General features: G+C 35.8%; 3 protein-coding genes across 4 annotated transcripts; 1 reads left to right on the top strand and 2 right to left on the bottom strand.

Moving 5' to 3' along the window:
• Positions 1-626: 626 nt before the first annotated feature.
• Positions 627-9,629, bottom strand: LOC132546050 (glutamate--cysteine ligase regulatory subunit-like). The gene is made up of 7 exons (XM_060209747.1): positions 9,516-9,629; positions 7,774-7,839; positions 5,937-6,024; positions 5,267-5,326; positions 3,464-3,663; positions 3,015-3,129; positions 627-2,150 (listed from the first exon to the last, which is right to left on the bottom strand). The coding sequence occupies exons 1-7, from the start codon at positions 9,627-9,629 to the stop codon at positions 1,954-1,956; spliced, it is 840 nt and encodes a 279-aa protein (XP_060065730.1). The 3' UTR covers positions 627-1,953.
• A 2,791-nt stretch (positions 9,630-12,420) lies between these two features.
• Positions 12,421-15,104, bottom strand: LOC132546047 (protein Dr1-like). 2 transcript variants are annotated; one of them, XM_060209743.1, is made up of 4 exons: positions 15,056-15,104; positions 14,193-14,685; positions 13,818-13,981; positions 12,421-13,644 (listed from the first exon to the last, which is right to left on the bottom strand). In XM_060209743.1, the coding sequence occupies exons 2-4, from the start codon at positions 14,407-14,409 to the stop codon at positions 13,522-13,524; spliced, it is 504 nt and encodes a 167-aa protein (XP_060065726.1). In that variant the 5' UTR covers positions 14,410-14,685; positions 15,056-15,104; the 3' UTR covers positions 12,421-13,521. The 2 variants fall into 2 exon arrangements, with proteins under 2 accessions (XP_060065726.1, XP_060065725.1); XM_060209742.1 differs by lacking the exon at positions 15,056-15,104 and adding an exon at positions 14,977-15,043.
• Positions 15,105-15,402: 298 nt separating this feature from the next.
• Positions 15,403-18,144, top strand: LOC132546011 (uncharacterized). Its single transcript, XM_060209707.1, has 2 exons — positions 15,403-17,570; positions 17,604-18,144. Exons 1-2 carry the CDS (start codon positions 15,403-15,405, stop codon positions 18,142-18,144), a joined length of 2,709 nt encoding a protein of 902 aa, XP_060065690.1.
• The last annotated feature ends 2,883 nt before the right edge of the window (positions 18,145-21,027 follow it).

Below are 21,027 nucleotides of genomic sequence, written 5' to 3'. Positions count from 1 at the left end.
CACTCAGTCTACTAGCCTTAGGTCTGGAACCAGGCTACCAGTCTCTGGTCTGTAATGATCACTCAGTCGACTAGCCTTAGGTCTGGAACCAGGCTACCCGTCTCTGGTCTGTAATGATCACTCAGTCTACTAGCCTTAGGTCTGGAACCAGGCTACCAGTCTCTGGTCTTGACGAGTGCATAGTCTCAGGTCAAGAATTCTATTGATGAAGAACCAGTCTCAGGTCTGTTGGATCTGAATTGCTCTAGTGTTTATTTCAAACTAATGATGGTTTGAACTATTTTTAACAATTGCTTTGAAATGTAAATAAAAATTGAGAGAAGTGGCCAATTCAGATTTCTGACTTAGAATGATAAAACAGATAATAGTTATGGTATTTTTTTGTATTTTGAATCCTATAACAAACTGAGAACAGACATAGGATAGTAAGATATGGCATGAGCTCAACTACATCTTATATTAGCCAACATTATTTTTATGGCCCTTGAATGACATGAACGAGGAAGAAATAAGGAATTGCTCTGTAAAGTAATGAAACACATTCTCTAATCGATTTTTCTTGGACATGTTCTCAGTGTGTATAAATTCAGTATGTTGATTTTCTCACAAACAAGCAAACACCTTCAGATCATTTGGCTCTTAAGCCTTTTGTTTAATATGGTTAAATACTTAATATGCAATCTTTAAAATATTACTTATTAATATATAAATGACAGGATCCATCCACAGGACACTGTCAGTCAGCCTCCATGTAGACCTCCTTCTCCGTGGAAGAACCATCTGTCAGCCTCCATCTAGACAAACCATGTCCTGTGGAAGGATCTACTGTCGGCCCTCCTAAACTGATCATTGTCCTTTAGAAGGATCTTCCGTCAGCCTTCACCTAAACTGACCATTGTCCTCTAGAAGGATCTTCTGTCAGCCTCCACCTAAACTGACCATTGTCCTCTAGAAGGATCTTCTGTCAGCCTCCACCTAAACTGACCATTGTCCTCTAGAAGGATCTTCTGTCAGCCTCCACCATCTAGGCGGGCCAATGTGCTGTGGAGGAATAATCAGTCTCTATCTAGACAGGCCACTGTGCCGTAGAGGGATGATCAGTCTTCATCTAGACAGGCCACTGTGCTGTAGACAAATGATCTGTCTCTATTTAAGCAGGCCACTGTGCCATAGAGAGATCATCAGTCTCTATTTAAGCAGGCCACTGTGCCGTAGAGAGATATCAGTCTCTATCTAGACAGGCAACTGTGCCACAGACAGATGATCAGTTTTCATTTTGGCAGTCCATAGTGCTGTGGATGGATTGTCACTATCCACATAGACCAGAATGGATTAATGACCTCCATCCAGACAGGGCTCTGTGCCATGAATAAATTTTTGTTTAGTAATACAGCCACTATAAAGCATGGTCTGTTATCTAGCCATAGAGAAAGGTAGACAATGTAAAATCATTTGATACAACAATGACACAAAATCTGAAAGTTAGCTTCTTCATGTAAAAACAAAAGTTAATTAACAGAATTCGGATTTAATATTAACAACCCTGTTGTCGTTAATTGATATATATATTATGTCAGTGTTAATGTATAATATTAATCACATTCAATGTGAAGCTCTATGTGTACTAGAAACTTACTATTATCTCAATTTGATATTATGTTTATTGTTGCTGAAAATATCAATCCTGTATACAAAACAAAACTTCTTAAGAAACATGCCATGACAACATCATCAAGAGTCACTTTAGTGTAACAATACAAACATATCACATATGATATAATATTACACAACACCACTTGATCCCTTCAGTGTACAATGTAACATGACAAAGGTATTACATAATATTTACATGTAATTACTGGAGTGGGACACTAAAAATGATTTGAAACGCCAATCCCCCTCCCAGCTGACACTTAGTGACAGCGACAATAACTGGATACTTTTGTATGATGTCTATAGTACCACTTGTGTACTCTTTCTTTTTGCTGTGTCTCGTGAGGCTTGAATGATATACCCTTTTGTTTTAATGATGCCTCGACACTTAAACATGACAGAGAATCTTGCAGCCCAATCAGAGTCCCATCCCTCACCATCCTTTTCTGTGCATCTGGTTGACATTAGTTGTGATATTTTCTCATTTGTCAGGATGTCTGAAACACAGAGAAGATGCAATACTGATAGGATGAAAAGCTATATTACAGTCTGATCATTAATAGAACAAGTTTTTTTTCGAAATATTTTTTTCATTTTTATTCAATAATTCATATTAAAATATAAAACCAAGAGATCTTGAGAGATCATGGCATCCATCTTTGTTTGGTCTTCATTTGTTCTTTAAAAGTTTGATCCTTTCCATCTTTTGTATTATTTCCCTCTTCTTGCTCTCTAAGTACATGAAAATTCCTATTAACTGTCAAGTTTAAAATAGTCACTTGACTGACATTTTGTTCATCTGATCAGTCTCAAAATCAAAAGTAAACAACTATGATAATAATTGTCTTTAACTGCCAAATCCCAAAATTGGATGGACACAACTAGGGACCAAGGGGAACCTTCACATGATTTCCAAGAAAGATCCATTCACTACTTCTGAAGAAAAAAACAATCTTTCATTGTCAAAATCCAAGATGGGCACCTGTCAGCCACCTTTTCCCTAATCTGTCCTTAAATCAAAAGAGCACAAATGGAGAAAAACAGGAGCCTACATATAAATTTTCAGAAATTTGTCTGATACTTCTCTAAAAGAAAAGTAATCTTTCGTTGCCAAAATCCAAGATGGCCACATGTCAGCCATTTTATTTTTCTGATCAGCTGAAGAAAAAAAAAAAAAAAAACAATGACCATAAAAAATTTGCAAAAGATCCATCCAGTACTTCTCAAGTAGTAGTGCTAACAAGATCTGTTCATGATTGGACAGAGGACAATGAGTATGGGCCAAAGACCACCAGTGATTGGAATAGCCCACCATCTCATGATTATAAACATTATTTAGAAGATACCCCCCAGGTATGTACCTCGAGGGTCACTGTGTGTCAGAAGCTGGATGTCATTTTCTTTGGCATAATCAGTCAGGTCCTTTGGCATTACACAGCACGATTCAAGATTCACCTGGTTGATGGTTGGTTTTATCTGGTAAGAAATAACACTAAGTTGTACATGTAATACTTCTTATAAAATGAAATATATGATTACAATTTAGTCACTAAGAAAAATTATATACCTTTTTCAATCTTTTCACACGTTCACATTTAAGTCACAAAGAAAAACTTACAAACCCATTTTAAGCCTTTCAATTTTATTATCTTCATGTCAGAGCAATGTTAATATTTACCACGTTTCCTACTCAGTAACTTTACTGTACCTATAGCATTCACAATAAGACAAATGACTACAGAATTTTTTCTTTTTAAATCCATTTAATCTGAAGGATATCTATGTTTATTGTGTGAGTATGTAAGTTTACCTCTGCACAGTTATACAGCTCCTCCAGAGCAGCCTTGTCAAGGTCCGATATGCCTATTGAATGGACTTTCTCTTCCTTATTCAGTTTCTCCAGAGTCTGCCAGTATGGCAAGATCAGATCTAGTATATTGGCATCCTCATCCAGATCAGGGAAGGCTAAAAGAACTACATCCAAAGAGGAGGCTTCCAACTCTGTTAATACTGCAAAACAAAAACATATTATTTCAATAACATCAACACTAGCAAAATACAAGAAATAAGTTCAATTCCACCCACACTAACAAAGTAAAACAGTGAATATGTTCAATTCCACCCACACTAACAAAGTAAAACAGTGAATATGTTCAATTCCACCCACACTAACAAAGTACAACAGTGAATATGTTCAATTCCACCAACACTAACAAAGTACAACAGTGAATATGTTCAATTCCACCAACACTAACAAAGTACAACAGTGAATATGTTCAATTCCACCAACACTAACAAAGTAACAAAGTAATTCCACAAAAGTACAGTGAATATGTTCAATTCCACCAACACTAACAAAGTACAACAGTGAACAATTCCACTAACAAAGTACAACAGTGAATATGTTCAATTCCACCAACACTAACAAAGTACAACAGTGAATATGTTCAATTCCACCAACACTAACAAAGTACAACAGTGAATATGTTCAATTCCACCAACACTAACAAAGTACAACAGTGAATATGTTCAATTCCACCAACACTAACAAAGTACAACAGTGAATATGTTCAATTCCACCAACACTAACAAAGTACAACAGTGAATATGTTCAATTCCACCAACACTAACAAAGTACAACAGTGAATATGTTCAATTCCACTAACAACAGTGAATATGTTCTAAACAAACAAAGTACAACAGTGAATATGTTCAATTCCACTAACAAAGTACAACAGTGAATATGTTCAATTCCAACAACACTAACAAAGTAAAACAGTGAATATGTTCAATTCCACTAACAAAGTACAACAGTGAATATGTTCAATTCCAACAACACTAACAAAGTAAAACAGTGAATATGTTCAATTCCACTAACAAAGTACAACAGTGAATATGTTCAATTCCACCAACACTAACAAAGTACAACAGTGAATATGTTCAATTCCACCAACACTAACAAAGTACAACAGTGAATATGTTCAATTCCACTAACAAAGTACAACAGTGAATATGTTCAATTCCACCAACACTAACAAAGTACAACAGTGAATATGTTCAATTCCACTAACAAAGTACAACAGTGAATATGTTCAATTCCAACAACACTAACAAAGTAAAACAGTGAATATGTTCAATTCCACTAACAAAGTACAACAGTGAATATGTTCAATTCCACCCACACTAACAAAGTAAAACAGTGAATATGTTCAATTCCACTAACAAAGTACAACAGTGAATATGTTCAATTCCACTAACAAAGTACAACAGTGAATATGTTCAATTCCACCAACACTAACAAAGTACAACAGTGAATATGTTCAATTCCACTAACAAAGTACAACAGTGAATATGTTCAATTCCAACAACACTAGCAAAGCAAAACAAAAACCAGTTCAATTCTACCAACTCTAGCAAAGTATGACAAGAATTCTTTTCCATTCCATCAAACTATCAAAGTACAAATCATGCTTGTTCTGATAAACAGTATCTTGATACTAGAGATAAGCATCTTTGACTTGCCAATTTTAATGTTATTTGTATAATAGATATTGTGGTGAATGTTGTCTATATCCATTTGATCAATATTGTATATATATATATAAAGACTGACCTTTGTCTACCGCCTGTGTAATGACGTCTTGAGACGTCAATCTGCACAGGAATATTTTCACTGAAATAGAGAAAATTTGAGTGTAAGTACACTAAAACATTTAAACACTGGTAGATGTGAAATATAAGTGAGTACATTTGTAGAAATGTCAAGGAATAATGAATACACAACCTTTACTACAGTGCCGAGTACAGTACTGTAAAACTAATTACAAACAATGTAGCTGAGGACTGATAAAGACACCTTCATGTGCACAGTACCTGGGGACTGATTAAGACACCTTCATGTGCGCAGTACCTGGGGACTGATTAAGACATGTGTACAGTACAGGGGACTGATAAAGACACCTTCATGTGCACAGTACCTGGGGAATGATTAAGATACCTTCATGTGCACAGTACCTGGGGACTGATTAAGACATGTACATGTGTACAGAACAGGGGACTGATAAAAACACCTACTAGAACATATGCATAGTGCATGGGGACTGATAAAGACACCTATATATGCATAGTACAGGGAGACTGATTAAGACATGTACGTGTGCACAGTACAGGGGGACTGATAAAGACACCTATGTGAAATACAGGGGGACTGATAAAGACACCTACAAATGCACAGTATTGGAATAAGTGTGCATTACTAGACTCTCTTCATATAATGCATTTACCTGTTATTTTGAGATCACCTCTCGGCTCACTGTTAATAGCCAGGGTCTTCTTAAATTCTGAGTGGGAACAGTCAAGCTCAGAAGCATACTATAAGAAAGAAGGCAATCATCTTTCATGTTTTACCAAATCTTTGTCATTAACACAGATAAGATTGAATGTATATGAAGTAAACATAAAAGTTCCATTTTTTATGAGGATTTCATTTTCAAGTCTAATTTAAATGAAATTTCCTGGGGTCCAGTAATCAGTTATTAAACAACACACAGGAGGTTACTTATACATCATATAGCCTAACAAATATGTATGCCATCATGTGCAAAGGAACATTCACACATTCCCTGTCTCTTCCATATGTAAAAGCACTTCGGTTTGTTGATTTTGTTTCCAAACCTTTTAAGAGTTTGATGAATTACACTATACATTATCCAACAAAGTATAAACATGTCTGAGCAGGTCTCTTAAGTATATTTTGCCACACATCTTTCTTCATTTCTATCATCTTTTTTCAAAAATTAATTTCAATTATTCACTTTCAGCGATAGTATTCTGAAGATTGTTTATATAATTCCATTACGAAAGGTTTTCATGCCAGCTCGTAATTACAGAAATATCACTGTCTTTACATCAAATTAGTTTGTTCAGTTTCTTATATAATTACAAGAAAATAGCACATTCCTTATAACAAAAATAGTTTCCAATACATAACAATTATTGTATTTCCTCCTTATTAGTTTTTTTCCTTACCTGTGTAATTGCTCCATACCTGTATAATTGCTCCTTACCTGTGTAATTGTTTCTTACCTGTATAATTGCTTCTTACCTGTGTAATTGCTCCATACCTGTATAATTGCTCCTTACCTGTGTAATTGTTTCTTACCTGTATAATTGCTCCTTACCTCTGTAATTATTGCTCCTTACCTGTGTATTTGCTCCTTACCTGTGTAATTGCTCCTTACCTGTATATTTGCTCCTTACCTGTATAATTGCTCCTTACCTGTGTAATTGCTCCTCACCTGTGTAATTGTTTCTTACCTGTATAATTGCTCCTTACCTCTGTAATTATTGCTCCTTACCTGTGTATTTGCTCCTTACCTGTGTAATTGCTCCTTACCTGTGTATTTGCTCCTTACCTGTATAATTGCTCCTTACCTCTGTAATTGCTCCTTACCTGTGTAATTGCTCCTTACCTGTTTAATTGCTCCTTACCTGTGTAATTGCTCCTTACCTGTGTATTTGCTCCTTATCTGTATAATTGCTCCTTACCTCTGTAATTGCTCCTTACCTGTGTAATTGCTCCTTACCTGTTTAATTGCTCCTTACCTCTGTAATTGCTCCTTACCTGTGTATTTGCTCCTTACCTGTATAATTGCTCCTTACCTCTGTAATTATTGCTCCTTACCTGTGTATTTGCTCCTTACCTGTGTAATTGCTCCTTACCTGTGTATTTGCTCCTTACCTGTGTAATTGTTTCTTACCTGTGTATTTGCTCCTTACCTGTATAATTGCTCCTTACCTCTGTAATTGCTCCTTACCTCTGTAATTGCTCCTTACCTGTTTAATTGCTCCTTACCTGTGTAATTGCTCCTTACCTGTTTAATTGCTCCTTACCTCTGTAATTGCTCCTTACCTGTGTATTTGCTCCTTACCTGTATAATTGCTCCTTACCTGTATAATTGCTCCTTACCTGTATAATTGTTCCTTACCTGTATAATTGCTCCTTACCTGTGTATTTGCCACTTACTTGTGGATTTACTTTTTATCTGTGTACTTGCTCCTTACTTCTGTTATTGTTCCTTACCTGTTTATTTGTTTTTTACATTTGTGTTAGATTATTACCTGAAGTTTGTTTTTGTCTGCTCCTTCAAAGAAACTCTCCAGAGAATTTGACATGCATTCAACAAGCTGTTAAAAAATAAAATGCTCTTTCAGACTGGTATTTACAGTACACAGCATATACATGTATATATATATATAAATCAAATAACATAATGTATATAGAGCTAGAAAACAATGAAACACTTACAAAGTTCTCATGTGTATATATAGCATTGATATTTATACCTGAACAGAATAAATAGAGTGAACACATCAGCAAGACAGTCTTAATATCATTCCTTCAAAGGACATTCCTAATGAATGACTACAATTTCTCAAATTACTGCCTACACTGATAGATTGCCTCTCCAAGATGTACCCATTACTCCAAGATAGACCCATTACACAAGTATGAAGTTCAAGTGACCAGCTATGAAGAAGGCAGGGCCAATACACAAACTTCTTCTATGATGAAGGTCAAAGGTCAAAATTAAGGTCAGCATGACCCAAAGCATGAAGTTCCAGTGACAAAATGTAAGTCTCACCAATGTGAACATATCTATCCCCAATCCTAAGTATGCAGTTCAAATGACAAGTAGTATGGAAGCTATAGCCTTTTAGTGGAAAGACACATAGACACAATAAAAAAATAGTCTCTACCCGTTGTTCCTTGGGTGGGAAAGGGTGACAGCAAGAAAATTAAAGTTGATGGGTAACCCTGGGAAATTTTAATGGTAATGAACCACTTCTCTAAAGTGAGCTTCTCTTTACCTTGGTCAGTTGATAACTGACACTAGATGCCATTGCATTATTTAGCAGACCTTTCTGGTAGGGATTAGCCCAACTCTTGTTAAACTCAGTTGCACCACAAAGTGGAGCTAGAGGTAGATGGAGCTACTCCATCAAATAGTTTATTATAAATGTTGTTCTAAATATCCATGTTTTACAAAGATTGTTCCATATTACAATGTGATATATTACACTATAATGAAAATATTTCATCATGAATGAAACGTTTGAATGTGTATAATTCTGCAGTAAGACGAGTTCTGTACAACATGAAAAAAGATGTATTTATTTTTAGCAACAGGGAAAGTCCATAATTCGCCATATATGTTCGTGCTTCTGGATTTTTCTACAGCAATTATGCTAGATAATATGATAGCATTCATATATATTTCTCGATTGCCAAACCAAAGTGACTGGTGTTTGGTGACAAATTTCATGAACATTAAATGAAATATCCCTAAAAAACAAGCGTCATGTACACATGAAAATGTGCACAGTCATGATTTCAACATCCTGCTGTGAAGATCTGGAACAAGACCGGTACCACGCCCATCCCAAAAATAGTAATAGTAACCTCAAGTATCAAACGAAAAGAAAAAAGTAAATTATGTCAAAAGCTTAGTGTATTGAAATCCGAAATGTATACATGCACAAATTTGGTCTATTCATAATACTGTAGTTCTAGTTACAGAACCCCGGTCAATAACCAGACCGACATAGGTTATCTGCCAATCAGTCGCCAGACAACATGTTCCAAGTCACCGAAACAACAGCTAAACCCATAAAATAATGATAATTCCAGTACAATACGATGGGATTTCATTATGTCCGAATTATAACATACCTTGTTATTAGAAAGACATTTCGCTGTATTGTAATGTAAACAAACTAGATACTTTGAACACACAAGACAAACATCGTGATATCTACGTAAAGACACCTTGACATTGAGACGAATGTAACAGTAAACCTACCTCCTCTGACGATGTCTGATTTGGTTTCCGTTTTAGTCTGTTCCAGTTAACAATATTCCCACTGTGAACAACCAAACTTGTTACTTTCGGGATAACAGGTATTTCGTCGGCCATTTTGTTAGTTTGCTAGGTGCCCGATCCGCGTCAATCATACGTTTGCTTTAAACGGTGTTTTCGATACAGCAAATTCTTATGATTAAGGTTGCATGTACGGCACGTGTACTTTAGCAACAGTTGGTATCACATAATGAATAATTAAACGAAGCAATCAGTGTTTGTCTATAGTACCGTTCATTCAGTGTCATTTACCAGGTACATGATAGTGTGTTGACTAAGTGCACAGTCTGTGTTCTCCGAAACATTTTGGAGTCTAATTATAAATATTTTCATGCGTTTAGGTTCTCAGTATTAACACGGACTTATATACACATATATGTATATAAGTCCGTGGTATTAATAACATAGAAGAGAAATGGACAACCTGGCAAGAGTCGTGTGTTTGGGATGAAGTCAAACAAAGTTTACAAAAAGAAATTACCTGGACTGTTTCCAAGGTCAAAGACCACTGTGGTCAAAATTTGTTAAAAACAAATAAAATCTTGTTACACAAAATGTCTAGAATCATGATATTTCGACTGATAGGTTTCTTGGATGAAGCAAACACAAAATGTGGGAAATGTGGCATTACCCCATATTATATCACGGTCAACGACCAGGGTCAATTTTTCCGAAACACTCAAATAATTTCTTTTAATCAATAAGAATGCTTATAATCATATGATACACGGCATACAGGTTACTGGAATGACGCCTAACAAAGTTTACAAAGTATCATGGCCCTATGGGACTCATGACACCACTATTAAAAAAGAGGTCTTATTCTTTCGGACCCGATCTTTTTTGAAGCTTCAACAAATACTTTGTTGATCAAGTCAATTTCTGAGCACTTCAAATTCCATTTCGCCAAGTACGCTTTACACAACAAGAGGCCCAAAGGGCCTGAATCACTCACCAGTTCTGAAGCTTACATGGAAGACATTGACAGTCTGCTATAACTTAATTTCTGCTAACTTCAAAATCTATGCTGACACAAATTACATGACTTATTGCGTGTTGAAAAGAAGAAATTAAAAGTTATATATTTGACCCTTGTGACATTTTATCATGTCAAGATGGTCCATCATCCCAGTATGCTACAAACTCTAACCCTATCAGAACCCTGATCCATTTGGTTTTTGAGAGCAAGTTGTTTACAGATTTTAAGCCTTGTGACCTTGAAAGCAGGAAAATATCAATTATTCCAAAGAACCTTGTACCCCTTCACCCTTACATGGGACAGGCCCTCTGGGCATTTTGGTTACTTAGAAGAAGTTGTTTTAAGATTTCGTCCTGTGACCTTGAAATTTGATCAAGGTCATTCATACAAACAAACTTGGTAGCCCTTTATCCCTGCATGCTAAAGTCCAAATATTAGCACCCTGAGGCTTTTGGGTATTGAAAGAAGTGGTTTGAAAATTCTTCCCGCAAGTATAATTAAGACCAAATTTGATTATTCATGATTACTTGCAATTTATAGGAAAAGTTCCCTCAATGATACTGCAGACCACATTTGATGAAAATACTTTTTATCTTTATAGAAGGAGGGTTTATAAACCTTCCATTTTCTCAAATGCCCTGCTCCTACAGTCCTACAGAAGGGAGGTGCTCAGACCCAACAATTATGACTACACAAAATTATGGTTACTTCCCTAAAGGATGTTTCCTAACAAATGTCTAAATACCTTCAATCCAAGAAAGGAAAAGTATTTTCAACAATATGGGCCCATTTCTCTGCCTCTAGGCATGTCAGATCCACAATGATAAAAGAGGCTTATGGGAACTGTTTCACTCACTTGGTTTAGTTTGACCAAAATGGTTTTATCCATATTGTAGGTGAAAGATTTAAAGACTTACAATTATTTCCCCTGTTGGCCTCAACCTTCTGTCCCATAGCGGCTCTGACCTATCATCTTCACAAAATCCATTTCCCTTCCCCAAGGATGCTTTTGACCAAATTTGGTCAAAATGCCTTCATCCAACCATCAGAATGATTTGAAAGCTTTTCGCTACTTTTGCCTTTTTCTCTGTTGTTTAAAGAGTCAGATCCACTCTTCATATAAAATTAATTCATATTTCTCAAAAATGTTACAAATAAATTTCAAGAACTTTTTCCCCTATTTCCCTTTTGGGCCCGCCCCTCTGCCTCCATGTAAGGGTGGTTCAGACTAAATTCTGACAATATCCTGTCATTCCTCTAGAAAAAAAAATTTTATTCAATATATCATATTTCCCATCTGCATCAAGCCTACCCTTCAGGCTCTTTTGAGCCAACATCCAATTGATTCTAATTTCTCAAGGAAGCTTCTAAGTTTGGTCAAAACACCTTCATCCTATGGGATTGATTGTAATACTAAAAGCATGCTCCTATTTCCCCTCATGGGTCTGGCTATCTGCCCATAGGAAGTGTCTAACCCAACATTTGAACAAAATTGAGTCTCCCTCTCCTAGACTTAATTTGGACAAAATCTTGTCATTTGTACAGAAGAAGTATTTTTAAGAATGTGTTAAATTCCCTTACTGGACCCCATCCTTTTGACTTCAGGGACCTAGAATTGCTATTTACAAAAAAATATTTATCTGTACCTTCAGTCCTACCTCTGACCAAATAGGAAAATATGCCCAGTTGTTCATGACAATCGGCAATTTCCAGGAAAAAACTGATTAACACCAGATTTGTTTTAAGTGAGCTAAAAGTAGTATTTTTCTTTCAAAGTGAGGTTTGTTGCTGAAGTTATTCCATATACACAGACGCAATTGCTGTCTGCTATGAGATCAATATTACACAAACACAACAACTGTTGCCTGTGATGAGTAATGTGAAATTTATTGATGATGAATAATGACATAATATATAAGGATACAAATTAATACAACAAAATAATCAGACCATGCACACGTATCTGAGAAACAAAATCAACCTTACAATACAATGGTATCCAACAAGAAGCAGATAGATATGTCCTTATAGAAAATATGTTTTTCAATTTCATTGGAACACATTTCACATTATTTTGAGTTTCAAATGCCCCACTAAAGTATACTTCATACCTGCCTGAATCCTCATGTACTGTGGTATAACTTCTCTTATACAGTCAAACCCAAGAAACACACCTTGTTTTAAATCAGAACTAGAAATAATTCCCATTTCATCAAAGAATGCCATAAATATTTAAAAAGACATGAAGTAAGTCCTGTTTACTTACAGTTGTCCTTGTAGACAACTTTTATGATATAACAGGGTTAAAGACTTACTTAAATTTTAAAAAGGATAAATATCAGGCCTTGCAGAGTAACAGTAAACGTTGCAGACTTCTAGTAAATCTTGCAGATTTCCAGTAAACCATGTGGGAAACTAACAGCAGTCTTTTAAGCCTTTAATCAATTCATTCCAGCATGTGGTAGAATTACCAACAGTACTGTCTTCTTGGCTATTATCTTTTCTCCTGGATCACAGAACAGTGAACCCGCTTAAAGTTTTTGAATCTACATAGCTGTCATCTTCAGGATACATATCTGCTGTTATGTACATTGTATTTGTTGATGTCATTGTGTTTGTTTTATTTTATCTGACATCAGTTGTCCCTGATAGCCTGTATGTGTAGTTGTCCCTGACAATCTGTATATGCAGTTTTGACTGACAGTCTCTTTGTATAATTTTCCCTGACAGCCATTATGTGCAGTTGTGGCAGTCTGTACGTTTACTTGGCCCTGACAGCCTGTATGTCCAGTTGTCCCTGACAATCTGTTTATGTAATTGTCCATGACAGCCTGTATATGCACCCTTGTGATTGACAGCCTGTATGTGTAGTTATCCCAGTTGTTTCTGCTGGCCTGTATGTATATTTGTTCCTGACTGTATGTGTAGCTGTCTTTGCAATTGTGTTGTGGTCTGCAGACGTTATTATAACTATGAGTAATCATCATCACCATCATTCTGTTGTTGCTGTTGCTGTTGTTGCTGTTGTTGTTGTAAAGCTTGCTGCATCTGTAGCCATTGCTGTTGTTCTAGTTGAGCTTGCTCTTGTCGTGCCTAATATGGAAACACAAAAAAAACATTTTCAAAATTGTTTTCAATTCATATCATATAACACTACTTTGATGTTCAATACAAAATTTTCTCTATTTTTTTTCTTTCTTAAGCGAGCTTGGAAAGATGGGCCAAAATTCCTTGCAGAAATACAATATCAGTTTATTCCAACTTACCCTAGCGAACAACTCTTGTTGCTGACGTAACAGTTCTTCCTCAGGGATTCCAAGATTTTCCAAACGAGAACTCCCTTTACGTTTCTTTGCAGCAACAGCTTTAGCCTCCTCTAGAACAGCTACAGCATCTTCTTTGTACCCACTGAAGCCAAGGCTATCCAGAGCTGTAAAACCATAACAGACTCATAATATAACTTATATGTCACTTATCTATATGTCACGAAAACTCATACCATCTTTGATGCCAGGAATAACTGATATGTCTCTCAAATTACATATACCACAGACTCACAGCATAACTCATACATCATACATGTAATATATCTTCTGGGGACATGTCTGTTACATCCAATGGTGTAACTGAACTTTCATTACCTGCTAATACATGTTCTGGAGATATTGTCTTCTTCTGTTGTTTATTACAAATGTCATTTGCCTCTGAGGATACAAGGTGGATAAATTCTGTGCAACAGTTGAGGATTAACTCCCTTGCATCATTTGCTACACGTATGTTTGGTATCAGTTCTTTGATCATCTTATTAAGAGCAGCTCTTGGTATACTAAGTTCATCATCTTCTCTGTTGTCAGCCATATTTATATTTATTTTATACACTATAATCTCCTGAATTGGTTGGGACACAATCTCAGCAAATTTCCAGGTACAAATGTTGATATGCACACCTCATCTACATTTGATGGATTTTCAACTAGAAACGTCTGGGAGTTTCCTATGATAAGTCACTGTGTATTATGGATGTGAAAAGTTGGATACATTCACTGACAAGTGGAGGTGTGATGGCATACTATTTCTTCCTGTCACTCGGATACCATAGTTTAGTGATGTCTCTTCAAATGAAATTGAATTCACCTGTAAAAAAATCAAAAGTAATATGTAAAAATAACATTTGTGTACAACAAACGCGTTAACGTAAACGTGATAAAGTTACCATTAATAGGGTGGCTGTTTTCTCTTGGTGGATATATCTAGTAAGGTTGACTTTTCACAAAAATTCAACAAAAAATCCATAAAGGAACTGTCTTCATCTATGTGTTTATATATGTCTGATCATTTATGCACTTCAGTCTGCATATTTTACTTTAACGGAGACAGAACAGATTGGTCTTACTTTGTAAACATATCATGTCAATTGAAACTCACATCACGATTATATGTGTTGGTAATTTGATGATATCGTGAATATATTCGAAGCTATAACATAACGCTAACCAAACCTTACAACAGATGTGTTAGTCGATTGTACATTGTGTCCTATGCTAGGAAGCTTTAGTGCGCCGCTTAGGTACACGTTAAAACATATTCAGAAAGAGTTACACAAGATTATATGAGCATTTGTCTCTATCAATGACATTTTTTCAATACTTCCACATAATCGTTAATAAGTATTTAACTTTGTTCTGATCTTTATCCGAATTTCGGTAAAAAAATGATTATATTTATAACAGTTTAAGCGGCACGTGTTTCCTACTTTCTATTTTAATCAACGACGTATTTACTTACTTCCCCGAGGTCAAGTTGTGTGACTCAGGCGCTATAATGTGAGAAAACAATTCAAATTTGTTCAAAATGTACATATATTTAAAGTTTGATGGCAAGACTTTAGTTGTCCCGGATGTGAATCTCCAGGATGGCTATTTACCGATGGTCGGTAAAGTTGGAGGGGACTTAAAATTTATAGAGCCAGGGATTTGGTTTAAAACTTTGGTCGTCGACTCCGTGTTGGTTGATTGCGATTTCAAAGTTCTACAATGGATTAAATCAAACGACAGTCAATGTCCATTGTCGTTAGACGAACGAGCGTCAATGTCGCCAAACAAACAACTAGAGGTACTTGGTCTGAAAGAGACTGTAGAGAGTAGGTGCATGGAATTTGATTCGGAGGTAGATGACCTATTTCATTCGGCGAAATTTTTTTTTGAAAATCCACAAATCCTACCTGCAGGGGCTTCCGTGTGCGTCAGTGTTGAACCAGACCTTGAAGACCATTTGCCATCTAGATTTTACAAGGAAATCCTTCGTCTGGTGCACTGCTATATTCTACCATTGATTAACTTGAACCTTGATGATGCACCATCTCTGAGGACATCTCTCCGATGTATTGAAGTTTGCCTAAAAAATGTTGAAACAGAAATCCTTCAAAAAGACAAAGCTATTTCACTCACTGAGAGTTCCTTGCGTAAACAAAGAGACAGTTTTCTTAAAGATCCAAAATTTGAAAGAGAAAGTTATATCAGGGAGTGCAGTGTTGATTTCTTAAAAGCATTTCTCATTCACTTAGAAAAAGACATTCAAAAAGAAGCTGAGCAAATGCAAACATGTCAAGGTAAGGTCAATGAGTTGAGGGACATGCATGGCAACCACAAGAAAGAGCAGCTGGATCAAGCACGCAAAGAGAGGGACAGTGTACACAAACTTCTCACAGAAATGCAAATGATGCGAGAAAATATCAAAAATGTAGTTGTACGTCAACCAATACCACCATCTAGAAAAAGAAAGTCTAGGAAAGTCAGTGTAAAAGTATTTCATGAAATTTACTTGGAGATTACTGTCAGGCTTAAAAGTGAAAAGGAAAACATGCACAAGCTAATTTTACGAAAGGTTAAAATAGCTTCTGTCAGAGAAGCGATCTGTTTAGCACTAGGAGAATTGGATACAGTAGGGCACTCCATGGGCTGGCAGTCACTTTACGATGGAGCCAGTAATTCAACTGATGTTGGCATCTTAAGTACTAAACCAAAGAAATGGGCAACCCTTGGAGAAAGAGTGTCTTCTATTATCAACAGTGGAGAGGCACAGCATCATCATCATCATTTCTGTGATATCCTTTCACAGAAAATTGATGGATCTATGGACGAAGCTAATTTGTTTGTCCAGTTGTCAGAAAATGTCCAGGATCCAGAATGTGAAGGATTTGTAAACATTTGTAGCTTCGAAGATACAAATACAAACAAAGACAGTATGCCATGTTCAGAGGATTGCAAGTCAACACTGGTGGTGAACATTCATAGTGATAAAGCGATTTCTGTGTCAAAGGAAGTTTACCACCCAAATACACTGCCTCTTCATTCACTCATGGACTCTGTTAAGTCAGAGATAAAAAAGCACTTGGAAGAAATGTGTAAGCATATAATTCATGCTCTTGGACAGGAAGATCTGAGAGAGAATTCGAAAGTCACACAGATTTCAAGAAAAAACAATAAAGACATACTTAAAAGTGTTTGGCTTTGCTATGAATCTCATTTGTATGAGAAAATTAATGTCAAACTTAATATGTTGTATGAGAAGAGATATAGGAGAAAGTCAACAAATCTGGCAGAGAAACTTAAAGGGGTTTCTTTGCATGAACTTGGCATTGATGATCCTTGGCTAACTATTGTGTCTGAACCCAACGACTGGGAAAACACCACACCAAAAGAACCGTTTGGTGATGTGGACTCAGTAGAGCTGAGGAACAATAAAACTAGAGGAAAAAAAAGACAAGAAAAAATTAAGAAGCTGTCTAACAAACTTGAAGCCATGTCCATAGAAAAGCTTTATCAGGCTGCCAATAATGAGTTGGAGGGTATGGAGGATATAGATTTTCCATTCAGTGAGCCTGAGGATGAAGACATCAGCAGTGACATATTCACACTACCAAAAGGACATAAAAGCAATGAGGCAGATAGAACCAGTCCGCCACCATATGAGGAGGCATTAGTCATGCCAGTGGCTGCACCATCTTCTGAGGAATCTTTGTTCAAGCCAGTTACTGATGTATCAGGTTTTAGACACCAGCCAACATACAAGAAAGTTTCTAAGATTTCAGAAAGCCCTGAAGTATTCACAATGGCAAGTACACAATCTGAGCTGCTGGAAAATCCATCCAAGAGGAATGGCCAAGTGCTGCCCCCTGGTGATGGAATACATTGTCTTTCTTCAGAAGAGACCATTAGAGGGTTCAGCGTTAACATTGAGGAAGTGATCAAAGTTGCTCCAATCAACTTAAAGATGAAGAATATAACAAAAGCATTCAAGTCTGTTGCTAAGGAAGTATCAAAGTTTAAGATGAATGCTTCCCCCCATGGTGCCGTGTACCAGCCATGCGCTGATGACATGCTTACTGTGATCATTGTCATGTTGACACAGCTGGATACAGAAATTTTCACAAAACTATTCGCACATTTAAACATGATTCTTGATATGATGCCTCCATTCATGACTGGAAGTGAACATGACTGTGCCCTGATGAACTTCCACATTGCCTTCCAGTACCTGTTTGATAGGCATGTCTTAGATCAGTCAAGGAGCAGCAAAGATCTGGATTTGTGAGGTATCTGTTTTAGACATTTATTGTTATGGGAAAAAATGACTGGATGGAAAAAGTAAGGAATTTACGAGTTGGTTTTCATGAGTACTCTCTCATTGTTTATAAGTGAAGAGATTCATTTGTGAAGTTATTGCTCTCAACAACATACCCTGTATTTAAGTGTGTTTTCTGATTTGTTAGAAGAGATGGAAAAAGCATTAATCTGTGATATTATTTTTTAAAAGAAAATTTGTAAGTTTTTGAAAAGGATGGTTGTAGTTTTCACAGTGGCATCAAATATTGTTTATTTGAACATCAAGCCAAAAATACAAGGTAATTGTTACCTTATAGTCAGGCATTTAAGCAGAAATAAATTTTAGTAAATTGGCAGACCTGTATGTTACAAATTGACATTAACACATGTCATTTAAGTTGTATAAGAACATTTGGAAAATCTGCTACTGGGTACAGCATATTACCTTGTTAACCTACTACTAGGTACAGCATATTACCTGGTTAACCTTCTACTGGGTACAGCATATTACCTTGTTAACCTACTACTAGGTACAGCATATTACCTGGTTAACCTTCTACTGGGTACAGCATATTACATTGTTAACCTACTACTGGGTACAGCATATTACATGGTTAACCTTCTACTGGGTACAGCATATTACCTGGTTAACCTTCTACTGGGTACAGCATATTACCTGGTTAACCTTCTACTGGGTACAGCATATTACATTGTAAACCTTCTACTGGGTAGAGCATATTACCTGGTTAACCTTCTACTGGGTACAGCATATTACATTGTAAACCTTCTACTGGGTACAGCATATTACCTGGTTAACCTTCTACTGGATACAGCATATTACATTGTTAATCTACTACTGGTTACAGCATATTACATTGTTAATCTACTACTGGTAACAACATATTACCTGGTTAACCTTCTACTGGGTACAGCATATTACATTGTTAATCTGCTACTAGATACAGTATATTACATTGTTAATCTACTACTAGATACAGTATATTACATTGTTAATCTACTACTAGATACAGTATATTACATTGTTAATCTACTACTGGGTGCAGCATATTACATTGTTAATCTATTACTGGGTATAGCATATTACATTGTTAATCTATTACTGGGTACACCATATTACATTGGTAATCTACTACTGGGTACAGCATATTACCTGGTTGATCTTCAGCTAGTTACAGCATATTACCCACTTAATTATTTTTTTTCATTTTTTTTTTTTTTTTGAAAATTAAAGAATTCATCACAAAAATATGACAATTATTAGATAAATACACATAATTAAACTTTGAACAATGAATTCAATAAAGGACAAAGTATACACAAACTAATTAATTATAAAAGAGAGTTAAAATCAATTTTGAAATGAGAATTTTTCTTTCCATCCAAAGGGACAATCTATTTAGCTTGTTATGTTTTATAACCTTAATGTTGTTGCAAAGTTCTTCCAAGGGCATATCCCAATATTGATTAGAATTAATGATGTGTTCTGGATGTTTTTTGTCTCACTTGTGATGAAATATCACAGAGGTGAGGCTATTGTGTTATGTGTTACTGGACACTTCAACACATCAGTTACATGTCTTCCAGATTTTACAGTTCAGATACTGTAACATTTTGAGATGCTGAGAAGTCTTGTGTTAAGCTCAGTTTCTCAAGAATGTAAGAACAAGTGCTATTCCAATCAAACCTGTGATATAATTACATTGTGATATAGAAATGTGACTCACCAAATACATGATCTTTCTTTCTGTGTATGCTTTTTGGAGAAAAAAACTACAGATTTTTAGCAACAACTACAAAATTGTTATGACTTGTTCTATTCACTCAGATTTATACTCATTTTGAAACAAGTACATGTAAAACACCAGTTTTTCTCTTCCTCTAAAGGAAGATTTTTTTTGGGGGGGGTTGGGGGGGGATGAAAATGCCATATTTCAATGAATTTTGAGAATTGAAGAATTTACATTTTGACTACATGCTTTTTAATGCATCAATATTATAATGTGAAAACAACATACATATATTATTGGCATTCACTTCAAATTAATTAAAATTGGAAAATTTAGTATATTGTGAGGGGAGAAATATACATTTAAGTGTATTTTAAAATTTCCTTTAAAAGCTGTATCTACTAACAAAGTGGAACAGGTGAGACATATCATATCATGTAATGCTTGTGATTAATGGTTAAGATATCCTTATTTATATGTTTGTACATTTCATGGCTGTTTACATACAGTCGATGGTGTAACAGTGAGTAATTACACAGAGAAATCAAACTCACTGAGTTTATAGCATGTGGAATGTACAGTGCTCATTTTAATGGGAAGCGCCCTGATGTTATTGAAGTGTTTCCGATATGTAACTGTATATATCATCAAATCTCTCAAGGTTTGTCTGAAATTATGTAAATTTACTCTATCTATCCTTCAACATAAAGGTTTGAAGGACTGCAGTGATATTAAGACTTAATAATAAATCACAGATGTAATATAGTCTATATCTGACATTAAATATTAACTTCTAAATTGAATCTTATGTTAGTACAATGTAGACATAACATGTTTATCTTGCAAATACCCAGGGGGGCTGACATACAGATTCTGAGTCAAAGTCAGTGGTAGACTTATTACAGGACAACAAGCCCAGAATGGTGGGGGCGGGGTAGTAAGATACAAATCCTGACTAAAAGTCACGGAGTGGGCTTATTACAATACAATAAGCCCAGAATGGTGGTGGATGGCTAGTAAGATACAAATCCTGACTCAAAGCCATAGAGTGGGCTTATTACAACACAATAAGCCCAGAATGGTGGTGGAGGGCTTATTACAACACAATAAGCCCAGAATGGTGG

This window comes from Ylistrum balloti, unplaced genomic scaffold, assembly GCF_031769215.1.
Source record: "Ylistrum balloti isolate Yb309-2 unplaced genomic scaffold, AGI_CSIRO_Ybal_v1 Utg369874, whole genome shotgun sequence".
NCBI lineage: Eukaryota > Metazoa > Mollusca > Bivalvia > Pectinida > Pectinidae > Ylistrum > Ylistrum balloti.
The sequence above is the reverse complement of the archived record's forward strand: the minus strand, read 5'-3'. Positions and strand labels throughout refer to the sequence as shown.

What these genes read in the sequence shown, in the direction of transcription:
- LOC132546050 (XM_060209747.1), bottom strand. Translation starts at nt 9,629, where the DNA reads ATGGCCGACGAAATACCTGTTATCCCGAAAGTAACAAGTTTGGTTGTT. An exon ending in CAGACAAAAACAAACTTCAG is followed by an intron (nt 6,025 to 7,773) that starts GTAATAATCTAA and finishes TCTTTCTTATAG; the next exon opens with TATGCTTCTGAGCTTGACTG. An exon ending in AGCTGTATAACTGTGCAGAG is followed by an intron (nt 3,130 to 3,463) that starts GTAAACTTACAT and finishes ATTTCTTACCAG; the next exon opens with ATAAAACCAACCATCAACCA.
- LOC132546047 (XM_060209743.1), bottom strand. Translation starts at nt 14,409, where the DNA reads ATGGCTGACAACAGAGAAGATGATGAACTTAGTATACCAAGAGCTGCT. An exon ending in TCCAGAACATGTATTAGCAG is followed by an intron (nt 13,982 to 14,192) that starts GTAATGAAAGTT and finishes ATGGTTTTACAG; the next exon opens with CTCTGGATAGCCTTGGCTTC. An exon ending in AACAAGAGTTGTTCGCTAGG is followed by an intron (nt 13,645 to 13,817) that starts GTAAGTTGGAAT and finishes TTTCCATATTAG; the next exon opens with GCACGACAAGAGCAAGCTCA.
- LOC132546011 (XM_060209707.1), top strand. Translation starts at nt 15,403, where the DNA reads ATGTACATATATTTAAAGTTTGATGGCAAGACTTTAGTTGTCCCGGAT. An exon ending in CCATCTTCTGAGGAATCTTT is followed by an intron (nt 17,571 to 17,603) that starts GTTCAAGCCAGT and finishes ATCAGGTTTTAG; the next exon opens with ACACCAGCCAACATACAAGA.